The following is a 15686-nucleotide window of genomic DNA, read 5'->3' as shown; positions in this document are numbered from 1 at the left end:
CATGCTCAGGAGCAGGAGCTATAATTGCTAATTTTGGATTAAGATAATTTCTCCATTTGACCAACAGAGGTCAGTATTCACTTCATGCTAAATAAAGTTCAGCTGGATAACGTCATTTGAAGGATCGTTCACCATAAAACTGAAATTCTGTCAGACTGATTTATGTTAAAAGCTTTTTAATGCCTTCAGGTATAAGATAAATGTGAATCAACTGTCAGCTTGTAGAAGGAAAGAACCTCTTTGGAATGTTTATGCATTTCAATACAAACATGCATGCATAGAATTACACAAAAATAAATAGGCTTTCTGTTATGATTTTTTTTTAATCCAAAGCAAAACTATTTTGCTGACTCTCAAAAATTTCATTTAAAATATCAATAATTCAAATTTGATTCTTCGTGATGTGAGCCCTTTAAAATGAAACAGGCTAAAAACACTCCATTCAAGATTATAGCATAAATGATTTTTAATGAAAAAGTCACAGCTGAATATAAAGATATATGAAGCAAAAACATAAAAATTGCATATAAAATGTTTACTCTCTCTTCTAAAAATCTGGGTAAATTGCCGTCTCTTCCATGCCTCCTTTTCATTCTTGTGTTTTTACAGCATGATATTTCCCACAGTGCAATGTGGCTCCAAACACATCCAGGAATGTGCATGTTTCAATGTCCTGAAATTGAAAAGATGTCTTGAAATGTCTTATTGCATCTGTGTATTGTGCTTAGAAACATAGCATGCGTGTACAGTACGTACAGCTGCAGAAGCCCAGCTTGGCTTTTCACATTCTTAGAAAAATACAGTATATAAAAGATAACGTGATACTCTGTGAATACTGACAGGTACATGGAAAAATAGAAACGATTCGAATTCCGTTCTCTCATTTCCCGATGATAACGTTCTTGTATCCTCTAACGTGGCCCAGCTTGTCGCTGTCAAAATCCACCACGAGTTTGCGCAGGCCGGACTGAGTGGGAGTGAAGTAGATTTTGACTTTGGCCTCCTGCCCGGGTTCGATGGGTGACGCCAGTCTGAGACGAATACATATTTACATTAGACATCACACAGATTTGATTCTTTTCATATTCCTTGTCTGCATAGTGTTCATTCAAATACAAGCTAACAGACACTAGAAAAGAACAGTGTGAAGAGTAATGTGTCACTGTTTAATGTGCAGTCAGCATTAGAGACCACACTAAAATCTAAATCTGGGAATAATTTTAAAATAGAAACAGTGTGATGATAATAGAGTGATAGTGAATTATTCAGTCTCATGACGTGCTGAGTTGCTTGCTATGTGTTTTAATTATAGTTCATGGGTTTTAAGTTTTATGGATTATTTAATGGATATAAGCTGCATATTGATATAAATTATATGTTGACATGAATGCTTGATTTTACAGTGCTGTTCTACATGTATACATACACTGTACAACATAATTTTTTTGAAAATAATTGGAGCGTTTTACAAGAAGTAAATTCACATTTAATTCAATGTGTTACTTGCAGTTTGTAATTATTTGTCAAATTGATTAGTGAAAATTGTTTGTAAACATTTTTTAATGTACATACTATTATTATTGCGATAACTAGATAATTAGTAGTATTAACCTAATCCTAACATTAACCTTATCCTTAATGTAGTTACTTTGTTACTGTGTTCACACAATCATCAATATCAGTCTGTATCAATTGTTTAAAATTAGTTAAAATATTATATATAACATATAATTATATATAATGCAAGTCTGCCTCTAAAACATATTATATATTAAATATATATATTAATATACTTAAAATGTTATATAAATATAGATATTAACTCTGAACCTAACCCTAATGACCCTAAAGCCATGTAGTTACCTTATATGTGACCCTGGAGCACAAAACCAGTCATAAGGCTAAATTTTTTGAAATTGAGATTTATACATTGTCTGAAAGCTGAATAAATAAGCCTTCCATTGATGTATGGTTTGTTAGGATTGGACAATATTTGGTCGAGATACAACTATGTGAAAATCTGGAATCTGAGGGTGCAAAAAAATCTAAATATTGAGAAAATCATCTTTAAAGTTGTCCAGATGAAGTTCTTAGCAATGCATATTAATAATCAAAAATTACGTTTTTATATATTTACGGTAGGAAAATTACAAAATATCTTCATGGAACATGATCTTTACTTAATGTCCTAATGAATTTTAGCATAAAAGGAAAATCTATCATCACAAATACACCCATACAATGTATTTTTGGCTATTGCTACAAATATCTCTGTGCAACTTAAGACAGCACAGTTGTTGAGTTCTTACTTCTCTGCGATGCTGCTGCCGCCGGTGAGGTTTGCGCCCTCGATGGTGAAGCAGCAGCCTTGTAAGGGTTCTGGCAGCGGGTTTTGTAGGGTGAGCTCCGCCGCCAGCTTACGCTTCTCTTTGGGTTCTCCCAGAATCTGGAACGACACACATACATCAGCATGCATCTGACAGTGCGTACATGATAGGGTTGTCATGTCACCTTGTGATCACTGTGAAAGTGGTTAATGTGGTCGCACCCGGATTTTGATCTCGGGGTCGTCCAGCACGATGTCACGCATGGCCATGACGGCTTCCTTTGTGCTGTAGTCGATCAGCAGAGCGCCCAGACGGATGAGATTGTCCTCCGTTAGATTAGTACAGTATTTACTGTAGTTCAGGCTCAGAGGAACCTTCCTCTCTGGAACAAACACAGTGAAGACAACTGATAACACAAAGCATCTACACAATTTAAAATATCATAAATAATATTACATGTAAATTGAGTATCAATTATGTTCTATGTCTTATTATATTATTAAAAATATTATAGTCTTCATATATAAAGTATGTACATGCTTTAACTAACATTATTATTAGTAATATATTACTACTACTGCTAATAATACATCTAATTTGATAATTTTCCTTTTAAAATAACCTTTATTAAAAATAGGCATTGCCACTCTAGACCATGCATTACAATGACTTTACTAAGGCTAAAAACATACTCCATGCATATGCAAATGTGACCCTGGAGCACAAAAGCAGTGTTAAGTCGCTGGGGGATATTTGTAGCAATAGCCAAAAATACATTGTATGGGTCAAAATGATAGATTTTTCTTTTATGCTAAAAATCATTAGGACATTAAGTAAAGATCATGTTCCATGAAGATATTTTGTAGAATTCCTACCGTAAATATATCAAAACGTAATTTTTGATTAGTAATATGCATTGCTAAGAACTTCATTTGGACAACTTTAAAGATGATTTTCTCAATATTTAGATTTTTTTGCACCCTCAGATTCCAGATTTTCAAATAGCTGTATCTCAGCCAAATATTGTCCTATCCTAACAAACCATACATCAATGGAAAATGTATTTATTCAGCTTTCATATGATATATAAATCTCAATTTCGAAAAATGTACACTTAAGACTGATGTAGGATATCAGACCGAATCAGACAATCTAAGATTTGGTCAAAACCGAGTTGAGGCACGAGGAGTCACAAAAATTCCACAGAGGCTCAAGACAACAGGATGTCATAAATCAGGCATTAGCCCTCTGAAGCAAGCCTAAACCTAAACCCCTGTCACAGAACAGTTTTCAACATTAACACAAAAGAACACTTATTGCCAAGTCCAAGGAGATTGTCAATTTTGGGGGCAAGTTATCAAGAATAATGGTCAAAAGAGATGCACAGCGTCTTAAATGATTCCCTTTGAGCTAAATTATTGACCTGTTTCCCTTACACTGGTTTTGTGCTCCAGGGTCACAAATGTGTTTGTGCAAGCTTGGCCAATGCATTGCTAGCATGCAGTCTTGTTTTACATACTCGGGTTGAAGCAACCAGAGTGCAGTACTTAAGGATGCTGAAAGAGTTTTTTCAAATATCTGTGCACAAAATGTAGTTCTGGCCGCTCACCTCCTCCAGGTGCCAGTTCTACATTCAGCAGGTCTTTAAAGCCGCACTCGCGGCCTATGATGCCGTTATACGACACGGCGCGTGACGCAAACACCAGACGACACTTCTTATTCTCCTCTGTGTTATTGCTCACTATCGCAAACACGTCAAAGTCACAGCCCTTCCTGATGCCCGTCGACAGCTTGATGGTGATGTGCAGCCCAGGGTTGCCCTTCTGCTGAAGCAGCTTGTTCTGGTGGTTTGCTTTCTCGAAAACCTGCCTCTCCTCCGCAGAACCTGCAAGAGGTCATCGCAAAATCAACCTCCTCTTCATATGCGTGGATATAGGAAGGACGTGCACTTGTTTGCGTGTTCCTACCTTCAGGATATTTGTACAGGTGTGTGATGTCTTCTCTCTCATCACGGCCTACGCTCTTGGTGCTGATCTTCTGCCCTACTTTTTGGTCATTCACAATTTTCCTTGTGCTCCCATCGTTATATTTCAGGGTGTACACTAAGTCTGCGTTCACCTCCGCGAACACAAACGCAGCGTCGTATTTAAAGGTGAGCTCGCCCTCTTTTATCGCCCGAACAGGAACCGGCCCGCAGCAGAACACACCTGAGAAACAGAAACGCACATCTCAGGTTAAGTTAATATCTGTTCATATAAAGCAATTGTATCTTTATTCGATAAGTTATTGATTATCGAGAAGTTATTCGTTTTATTTGCCTTCATTGCTGATGATTTTAGATCTCCTAATTATTTTTTATTTACCTGGACTTTCAATGGAGGGATAGAAACCTCTAAGGTTTTGTTCAAAAAAGATTAACCACATTTTTTTGGGTTTGACATGAGGGTGATTAAATGATGACACACTTCTAAAAATTATTATTATTTAGTATTTTTGTCTTGTTTTCCAGTACAAATATCGAAACATTCTTAAATCAAGACATTTACTTGAGAAGCAAAACAACAGAAATTAACTTTTGTTTTCTGAAAATTATCAAATGTATCAAATTGAAGTGAGTTTTTGCTCGGAACAAGATATCTGAAAAAACCTGCCAATAGTGTAAGAAATAAATTTGCTTTCCCTTTGAATTAAGTGTATTGGCAATTTTTTTTTTTTCTTGTTTTAAGCATAAACTCACTTAATTTTGATCGTTTCAGAAAATGAGACGTAATATCTGAAGTCATTCTGCTTCTCAAGTAAAGTAGTTTACAATATCATTTTTGATATTTGTACTCAAAAACAAGACAGAAATACTAATAAACAGTTATTATAGTGAACTAAAACTGAAACTAAAATAAAAACCATTAAAACTATTTGTAAGACAATACAAACTATAAAAACAAACAAACAAACACAAAAAAAAGCTAGTTGCCAAGGCAACATTTATCATTTTAATTTAGTTTAACTTGATGTACTAAAACAAATGAAACTAAAAATGAAATAAAAGTTAATAAAAACTATATAGACATGCAAAAAATACTAAAAATAAAACACACACACACACACAACAAAACTTATAAAAGTTCAAATGTAATCGGTAAATATAAATAAAACATTTATAAATTAATGACATGATTTAAAATATTGATATTAATAAATATCGAATATATATATATATATATATATATATATAAACTATTTCAGTGATACTAAAATATCACTGGTAAGAAAATCTTTTTTTGCACTGCAGAATTTTCATTTTTGGGTGAACTATCCCTTTAAGCTTAGGATGTTTGATTAGCTGTATGTGAGAAAGAAAAGAGGGGTCTGCACACCTTCACTTTTCTCCTGCGGCGTCGGGTCACTCGCCTGCCAGCCGTCAAAACCCGGAGGGAGATCGGGTCGCGTCATCCAGCTCTCGACCCAGCAGTGGTAGTTCCTACAGCAGAAAAACCGTTGAATGTCCAATATAATGACATTTCCAGTGTATGTATTAGTTTTTTTATTTACCATTCTTATGTGTATGTATAGAAGGGTTTTAAAACACGTTTGGATGAAAGATGTGGTTCTTCATACCATATCATATCTCTGGTGCTGCTGTCTATTTCTCCTTTCTCGTTGAGATAGCGCTCGATAACAAGGTTGCTGTTGGTATCATGAGCAGAATAGTAGTTTGTTACCACCCTGCATGGGATTCCCAGAGCACGAGACACTGAGGACAAACACAAGAACCTGCTTCATCTGTCTGCTTGTCTGACACAAAACAGAACCAAAAACCGTGATACAAAAGTAACAAGAATGGCCCTAGAATCTAACAAAATGACCACATACCATTCAAAGGTTTGTGCTCAGTACGCGTTCTTATTTTATTCAGCAAAGGATGCATTAAGTTGAGAGTAAAAACATTTATAATGTTGCAAAAGTTTTCTATTTCAAATAAGTACTGTGCTTTTGAACTTTCTGTTCATAATCTTGAAAAAAAATCACTATCACGGTTTCCACAGAGATATGAAGCAGCACAACTGTTTTCAATATTGTTAATAATCAGAAATGTTTCTTGAGCAGCAAATCAGCATATTAGAATGATTTCTGAAGATCATGTGACACTTAAGGCTGGAGTAATGATGCTGAAAATACAGCTTTGATCACAGGAATTAATTACATTTTACAATATATATTTACATAGAAAACACTTACGTTAAATTGTAATAGTATTTCATAATATTACTGTTTTTTATTAATTAAATGCAGCCTTGCTGAGCAGAAGAGACTTCTTTTTTTTTTTTTTAACTGAACTGCAAAAGGATTAAATATTTTTTATTTTCATTTCTACATTTAAATATTTTACAGCTTGACATAAATAAAAAAAATCATACTCATTACAGAAATTCTCATGACTTATAGTTTGCAGTTTATAAAATTTTTAGTGGTTTTAGCTTCTTTTAAAGCATGCTTTGTGTTTTTTTAATACCTGAACAGGCGACGGCTGCGAAGACCCAGCACTAAATGATGCTGAAAATACAGCTTTGATCACAGGAATTAATTACATTTTACAATATATATTTACATAGAAAACAGTTACGTTAAATTGTAATAGTATTTCATAATATTACTGTTTTTTATTAATTAAATGCAGCCTTGCTGAGCAGAAGAGACTTCTTTTTTTTTTTTTTAACTGAACTGCAAAAGGATTAAATATTTTTTATTTTCATTTCTACATTTAAATATTTTACAGCTTGACATAAATAAAAAAAATCATACTCATTACAGAAATTCTCATGACTTATAGTTTGCAGTTTATAAAATTTTTAGTGGTTTTAGCTTCTTTTAAAGCATGCTTTGTGTTTTTTTAATACCTGAACAGGCGACGGCTGCGAAGACCCAGCACTGGCCGAAGCGCACCGGCAGACAGGAAGTGCTGCTCCACGTCCTCAGGATCTGAACGCTTCCTCTCCAGGACATGGGGCTCATGCCGCCGTCAAACGTGTCCTTCCAGCAGCCCTCCAGCACGCCGTAGTCCCGGTCATTGCTGTTGATCTGCCGAGCAATGCGAAAACATCATCCTAATGTCTGCTAACTAAGAAACATTTATTATTATCAATGCTGAAAACACTTGTGCTGCTTCATGTGGAAACTGGGATACATTTAATTTTTCATGGTTTAAATGAACAGCATCTTTTGTAACATTATAAATGTCTTTACTGTCACTTTGGATCAAGTTAATGCATCCTTACTGAACTAAGCAATGTTACTCGTTTCTTTCAGAATTGACTATTTTTTATTTGTGTGTCCATATTAGAGTACAGACCATAGCACTCAGCACTCTTGTGACATAAATGACATTTCTGCGTCCAGAGCAGTCCTTCCCAGGGTTCCTTCTGTGTTTAGGGTTCATGTCCAGGATTCTCAAGCAAGCGTCCAGTATGCCCTCCTCGAACTACAAACACGACAGAGATACAGTCGACATGCAAATAATGCACGTTAGCGATCACATTTGCACACACATAATGCACATTTACAATCTGTAAAAACATTTTCAAAAAGTATTTTTCCTCAAAATGCCTTTAGGAATGGAAAATCAGAGATCCATCCAGCAAGCAATTAGATTAAATGGAGAACACATGATAACTTTCTGAAACTCCTGGCATCTTGGATGTTTTGCATCAGTGATCTCACATGTTTCTCCACTAAAGTTTCAGAAGAGATCTCAACAATGTCTCAAACTCTGCTGAAAAGTCTGCAATCAAAAACCAGAGATCCCAGTATGAACTCATATTAAGTTATTTTTTATATAAGTTTTTCATTTTGGGGGTGATTTGATTCAGTGTGGTCATTGTTAACTAAAACTAAAACTATAAAAACAAAACAAAAAACATTTATGTTAACTGAAATGAAATATCAACAGAAACAAAATAAAATATAGAAAATAATGTTTTTCTTACTTGTTATTTAAATTTAATTTAAAGTTAAATCATTAAAATTATTACAATTATTTTATGTTTTATATTGTATATGTTTTATTAAACCTATTTTATTTCAGTTAGTTGCCAAGGCAAAATTTCTCATTTTTATTTTGTTTAAGCTGAAGTACTAAAATGACTAAAAACTGAAATAAAAATTAATACAATCAAAAAAAATGCAAAACTGAATTTTTAAGACTTTGACTAAAATTGAAATGAAAATATAAAATATTAAAATAAAAATTATTAATTATATATATATATATTTCTTTATTTTTAAAACTTATTTCAGTTAGTTGCCATGGCAAAATTTCACATTTTAAGTTTTAACTATAAATTACTTAAATTAAAATCAATGCAATCTAAACAGACACAATAAAAGAAAAAACTAGCAAAATCAACAAAAATGCAAAACAGAATTATAAATTAAAATCTAAACAGATCATATAAAAATAAAAACTAATGCAAAATATAAAAAAATACTATGATAGTAGAGTAATAATACTAAAATAACACTGACTTGGATGTGTTCTCGTCAGGCTTTTTGTGGGATTCACACAGATGTGAAATGTTCCTCACCAGCTACTTCGTTTTCATGTTATTTGCCTTCATTCGTGTCTCTGCTGTCTTACTTGTTTATGGTTTTTAGGAGATGAGCTCAGCATGTCGAGCACAGATAGATCATGAACATGTGCAATCGTGTTTGTTGGTACCTGTCCAAAATACCAGGCCAAAGGGACTGGGTATTCGGCATCGCCCCTGAAGATGATGCCATCCTGGGCCAGAACGTACTCGGCCAGTTTCTCCTCGCTGTCTATGTAGACCACATCTCCTGTAAATCAGAGAATGGGTTGAGTACGCAGAGATCTTACTCATCTGTCTCTGTCATCAGTTCATATAAAGAACAGGATATCCGTGTCTATAACCTTAAGGCGTGTGCGAGGAACACCCAAACGCTTCTGTTCTCACTCACTTGGGCACCAGGGATTGAAGAGCAGTGTGAAGTCGAACTGGATGCGCCCGTCTAGAGTCAGGACGTACCGGCCGATGGGAGCGTCAGGAGCGGCGCAGACAGAAAGACAAACAGTGTCTCCGGGCGGACTGCTCACCGCCGCACTCCAGCACGTGTCGTCGATCTCATTACTGAGACCAAACACGGCCCTGGTGCCATACTGCTCCTCCGGCTGAGGGCCTAGCAAACCATCAGAACTAAATCAGCAAAAACAATCAAAACCAAACTGGGCTTCATTACTGAGCAAGAGCAATCCATGTCAGTTCCCGTCAGTACAACAACATTAACAAAACTTCTGAATCATGGGTGAGTTTTAGTTTGTCTGGGTCTAAGAAAAAAGTTAATGCCTGTCTGATGTCTTCTTTAATCTGAGATTTTTTTCCTAACAATGACACTTGTTTCTGAAGTGTCATGATGGGTAGCCCCATTATAAATAAAAAGCACAGTCCACCCAAAAAAAAAGAAAGAAAATTCAGTCATCATTTACTCACCCTCGCCATATTCTGCTATATTTTTGAAGAACAATGGATGTCACTGACTTCCATTTCCTTTTCTTGTCTATTCAATGGAGGACAATGAGAACCAAAACTAATATATATATACGTATATTTGAATATCTTATTTTGTGTTCAGCAGAAGACAGAAACTCATAGTTTTGGAACAACATGACGTGAGGAGTTTTGTACTTGACTCTTTGATAACTTCTAAGGAGTTAACATGTGTGATATCTCATCACTGATTCCGTTAAACATGCCAGATGGTCTTGTTTTCTTGACATTAGAGTTATCTGAGTCTGAGCAGAGTCTTTCCTGTCTGAACGCCAGCGTTTACACGCTGCTGCCTCCCTTTGTGTTCACTAATGTCTTTGTTATCTCTTGCTCCAGCTCCAAAACATAACAGAATCTGTAACACAGAAAGTCCAACAAGAGCCCTGACATTCCCTCTGTAGTGTTAACCTTCATCCTCAACTGTGCGTGTTGAATATTATGTTTCATTTCTTATATTACTTATAAAGAATGAACTTGATCCCCTTTTGGAAAACAGGAACAATAGAGAGCTTCTGGAATCGCTTGCATAATATTGTAAAGGGAATTCCTGCCATTTGAGTGTTCAAAAAGAGAACTGATTATTCTGATTATTAACAAACATTTTTATATTGCTGTCACAGCCATTTTTAAAAGCAAGGTGTTTTTAGACTTAAAGGGACAGTTCACCCAAAAATGAAAATTCCGTCATTAATTACTCACCCTCATGTCGTTTCAAACCCGTAAGACCTTCGTTCATCTTCTGAACACAAATTAAGATATTTTTGATGGAATCTGAGAGCTGTCTGACCCTGCATAGACAGCAACACAACTGAAATGTTCCCAAGTCCAGAGGGAACAAGGAGATCTGTAAAATAATCCATGTGACATCAGGGGTTCATCCGCAATTATACGAAGCTACGAGAATACTTTTTGTGAGCAAAAGAAGAAAAAAAACGACTTTATTCAACAATTCGTCTCCTCTGCGTCACCCTGTAGCGCCATTTTGGAGAGTATCCGCTGGACATAAACAGCGTATGCTGTTCTGTGTCAGCTGCGTCACACCAGATCTGTTTCCTACGTTGTTGTGATTTGATCTGAATGAAAACAGCGTATCCGCGTGACGCAGCTGACGCAGCTGTCCAGCGGATACTCTCCAAAATGGCGCTACAGGGTGACGCAGAGGAGACGAATTGTTGAATAAAGTCGTTATTGTTTTTTCTTTTGCGCACAAAAAGTATTCTCGTAGCTTCGTATAATTGCGGATGAACCCTTGATGTCACATGGATTATTTTACAGATTTCCTTGCTACGTCTCTGGACTTGGGAACATTTCAGTTGTGTTGCTGTCTATGCAGGGTTAGCTCTCAGATTCCATCAAAAATACCTTAATTTGTGTTCCGAAGACGAACAACGGTCTTACGGGTTTGAAACGACATGAGGGTGAGTAATTAATGACAGAATTTTCAGTTTTTGGGTGAACTATCCCTTTAAGAGGTGTTCTTCTGAATGAATGAATGAATATGTTGTAAGAATGTTTTGCTAACATTCCTATTTAGTAATAAAAACATTATTTCTGAATGTTCCCATAACATTCAAAACATCCAGTTTTTAAAATGTAAAAACGTTTTTCCTCGGTTATGTGAATGTTCAGGGAACATTCTATTTTTGCACACATTATGGGACTGTTCCATTTGAATGGTCTCTGAACAATCTGAAACAAATAGTAACATTTAAAAAAAAAAAAAAAAACGATTAACAGGTGAAGTAAAACATTCCAGGATAGAACATTCCATCATAACTTTGAATTAATGTTCTAATAATGTTACTGAAAGAACATTTGTTCATAATTTTGAAAGAAACTTTAAAGTTTTCAAAAAATGTTCCCTGTTAGCTGGGGTATTACAATATTAGGTTAAAATCTCTGTGCATTACCTGTCTCTGCAGTGATGTGCAGCTGGCTGTATCCGGGCTGGTAAGAGCCGGAGTTCAGGTACAGGTTGATGGTGAAGGCCTGTCCTCTCCGTACGATCAGCCGGTCAGTGCCGTTCAGCTCCGTGTGGTGATCCGTGTTATTGAACTGACACGCCAGATCCCAGGTAATGATGACCAGAGCTGAGTGAGCACGGGATAAATTATCTTTACTGCTCTGCCTGCATAAGTATCACTGTCAACATTAACAAAAACCGTGACTTTGGTACTAATTATTCTAAAAGCTTTTTTTTTTTTTTATCTGATGGGTCAAACTGCAGTTTGTATCATTCCACTTGTCTTACAAACTATGTGTGCGGTGAGAATTTTAGAGTGATTCTTTCTGCAGGTTACTTTGGTGTTCCAGTAGGTGGCGACAAGTGACTAATAAGTGAGTCATTGAATTATTCATTCAACCAGTTAATTCATAAATGCTGATTCATTCGGGAACGAAACAAATTACTTTATGAATGAGTACATTTAATGTCATTTTGCTAGTAGCCTAATGTTTAGGTTTTGTAACTATATAGTGACACACGTCACCATCCAATCAATGAATTAAAGTAAGACTCATCCTACACACACATATATATATATATATATAGCACTGCAAGTATGCATGGCACTTCAAGGTTCTTCTCAAATTTAGACAAAGTGTGACCTCCTGTTGACCATCATTTATGAGCATGCCATTCATAGCACAAGAGCATTCCGCATGTGCTCTGTTTACTTTCAGGATATTTCCTTGAGGTGAGGTTTGAATGCATGCACTCTAAATGCTTTAAGTGGACATCGCTCTGGAAGAAAGGAATTTCACTTATATTCCCCGCTGTGTTTTAAATAAAAGTCACAATAAGTGTTTGGTTACAGTGGGGTTATAAGTACCCAATTAAAAAGCAACAAAAAGCCATGATTCAGTAAATCTGGAAAGCTAAGAAACCTTACAGCCTTAAAGCATTTTTAAGTCCAAAATACACTGATCAAGGAACCCACTGTTTTATTACAATGGCATAAAGTGTGTTTCAGGTCTGTTGATACTGAGATGCTTGAATGTTTCTAGGAGAGTCTGGAAAGGAGATACAATGTAAAGAATGCATTGCACATGTGAAGCATGTGGTTTATGTTTAACAGATGCCGTCTTCAAGGACACTTCATTGAGACATGTCTGTCACTGATTGACCGCTGACACTCAGTAATTCAGTTCTAAATAATCTATTTTCTATTATTTAATCCTTTCCATATGCTTTTTAAGTTGTTTTAAACGGTATTGCGCTTTATTATTAATAAAATAAATATATTAAAATATATTTATGAAATTAATAACAATATAAAAATAAAATAAATAATATTTTATTATTATGTGAGACTCACACAAAAATTCAGAGCGTCTCATTGTCTGTCCTTCTCTAGATTTCAATAATCTCTTGATAATACCCTAAAAATGTGGGTCTTGTTTAAATAACCTAACAGTTAAGTCTCAAAAATTAGCAGAAGATTTCAGGCTGTCATTAAATAGTGGGTAACACTTTACTTGAAGGGGTGTGCATAAGACTGACATGACACCTTCATAATCATGACATGACACATGTCATGAATATGAAGGAGGTTTTATGCATGTTTATGACAACTGTCATTAAGTGTCATTCGCTCAGTTATGTCATTTTTAATGCAAATATGACATTATTTGACCTAACCCTACCCCTACCCTTACCCCTAACCATAGCCCATTACAAAGACATCTCAAACAATGTCATCTTTGCATTAAAAATTACATAACTGAGCGAATGACACTTAATGACAGTTGTCATAAACATGCATAAAAAACTTCATATTCATGAAATGAGTCATGTCATGATTATGTATGTGTCATGTCATGATTATGAAGGTGTCATGTCAGTCTTATGCACACCCCTTCAAGTAAAGTGTAACCAAATAGTGTTTCATTCATGTCCTGAAATTTTTTGGGGGGCAAAATGTTGTAATGAGATTCTGAAAGGACATCATTATATACATTATTGTGATGGTCTTTGTCAAACATCTGGGTTATGTGATATTAATGGAAAGTTTGGGGAGTCTTTGTCCATCCATTTATCTTGAACAATAGATAGAAAGGTAGAGAGATGGATGGACTTTCAAATTACTAGAGACTCATGGGAATTCAGATGGAGTTTCTCTCTGTAGTGTGTCGTAAACTAACAACCCTGCGGTCAGAAAATTAGTTTCAGACCAGACAGAAAGTGTGTGTGTGTGTGTGTGTGTGTGTGTTTAATGAGGAATGTGGCCAATGGGGTGTTCTGTTTTCTATCAGTAAACCCGCTGTCGTAATCTTTCCCAGCTTTAATCCTGGTCTAAAGAGAAGCCGAGTGTGTGTCTCATCGCTGGCTTACACTCCTCTGTTTAGCTTTCAGACTGACTGATGCTGTTGATATGAATGTGTATGTAGAGCAGACGGTCTGCCAGGATAAACCAGCACAGGTATTCTGCAGCCGTACAGTGCCACAAACAATCTGCGCACACATTTCAATGAGCGAAGTGACTGCATGAATAAATCAATAACAAACAAGTGAGAGCAGCTTTTATAACCAGGGGAGAGAAATAATGAGTCTTTGATTCTCCTCCCTCATGAAATTCTTTGCTGTAATTTTCCATTTATGGTCCGGTCACTATTTTCGGCATACTATTTTAATCATTATGACCCTTAGTAAATATTTTTAGTGGATCACATGGTAAACAGCTGTCTGTAGCTCTATAGACATAATGTTTGCATGCCATACATAAACTCATTCACTGAGACTCTTCAAAGAATGTTCACATGCAGCCGTGGAAAGTACAGTACATAGTGAATTTATGACACACTACATAAACCTTACACACACCTGGCACTCATTACATGCCATATAATAACACCGTACTCTATAACTGACCACAGTGTACCATTCATTTAAGCCAATCCAACAGAGATGCGTAAATGAATGTAACAGTGTCTCAGATTCATTAGAGGTGGAGATGAAGAACTGCAGTAAATAAAACGGCTGAATTTAACATTTGTGCCCAATAAAGGCTGTAAATAATTACAGTAGTTGATGTAAACAAATTCAAAGCAAGTGCATTGCATCCTAGATGATGCGTTTGACCCATCATGGACAAAACCAATGCACACACAATAAATTAATGAATGAAGTTTAGCATAATAAATGCATTTAAATCCATCAATAATCTAGGTGTAAACAGTGTAAAAATCAGGTAACCTAAAATATGCTTCATTTAGTAAAATCAAATGGCCACCTGGCTTTATTCAAATGTATTATTTAATATGACGGATTTATTATGCATTATGTTAGGTTACACACTCTACATACACACACACACACACACACACATATATATATAGAGAGAGAGAGAGAGAGAGAGAGCATCTACTACACCACCAAACTTTTTGATGCAAAACAGACAATATGATAGATGCATGTGGATAAATATTAAAACAATCATAACTCATAGCATCTTCAAGTTGAAAACAATGGTAAATACAGTGTGAAATGCACATACCCATGTTAACGCTTGCGGAGATCCAGTGGTGCGTGTTCAGTCAGTGACAGCCAAAGTGTGCGCGTCGCGATCTCTCAAACTCACGCGTCTTTATTGTCCGGAGCGTCGCGTCAGAGCGTCACGCCCACGCGCGCGTAAAGAGCTCACGGACATACAGAACATATTACTCACTCCTTCTTTGCATTTGCTTGATAGTATAATATTGTCTTATTACACTGAATATGACCTCACGTTTTTAAAAAATGTTATTTTGTATATTTAATCACAAAATATTTTTATTATTTATGCTAATTTGGGTGGATGTG

General features: G+C 35.7%; 1 protein-coding gene across 2 annotated transcripts; it reads right to left on the bottom strand.

The window, feature by feature from the left end:
- Positions 1-450: 450 nt before the first annotated feature.
- Positions 451-15461, bottom strand: tgm2b (transglutaminase 2b). Of its 2 annotated transcripts, XM_016268082.1 has the most exons (14): positions 15382-15461; positions 11797-11976; positions 9300-9518; positions 9040-9158; positions 7675-7803; positions 7223-7403; positions 5943-6078; positions 5702-5805; positions 4295-4534; positions 3937-4212; positions 2549-2709; positions 2310-2446; positions 841-1031; positions 451-673 (listed from the first exon to the last, which is right to left on the bottom strand). In XM_016268082.1, the coding sequence occupies exons 1-13, from the start codon at positions 15383-15385 to the stop codon at positions 881-883; spliced, it is 2037 nt and encodes a 678-aa protein (XP_016123568.1). In that variant the 5' UTR covers positions 15386-15461; the 3' UTR covers positions 451-673; positions 841-880. The 2 variants fall into 2 exon arrangements, with proteins under 2 accessions (XP_016123568.1, XP_016123567.1); XM_016268081.1 differs by having other exon boundaries at positions 451-1031.
- Positions 15462-15686: the final 225 nt, after the last annotated feature.

Source organism: Sinocyclocheilus grahami, unplaced genomic scaffold (assembly GCF_001515645.1).
Source record: "Sinocyclocheilus grahami isolate Dianchi unplaced genomic scaffold, SAMN03320097.WGS_v1.1 scaffold43.1, whole genome shotgun sequence".
Lineage (NCBI taxonomy): Eukaryota > Metazoa > Chordata > Actinopteri > Cypriniformes > Cyprinidae > Sinocyclocheilus > Sinocyclocheilus grahami.
This window is presented reverse-complemented; position numbering and strand designations above follow the sequence as displayed.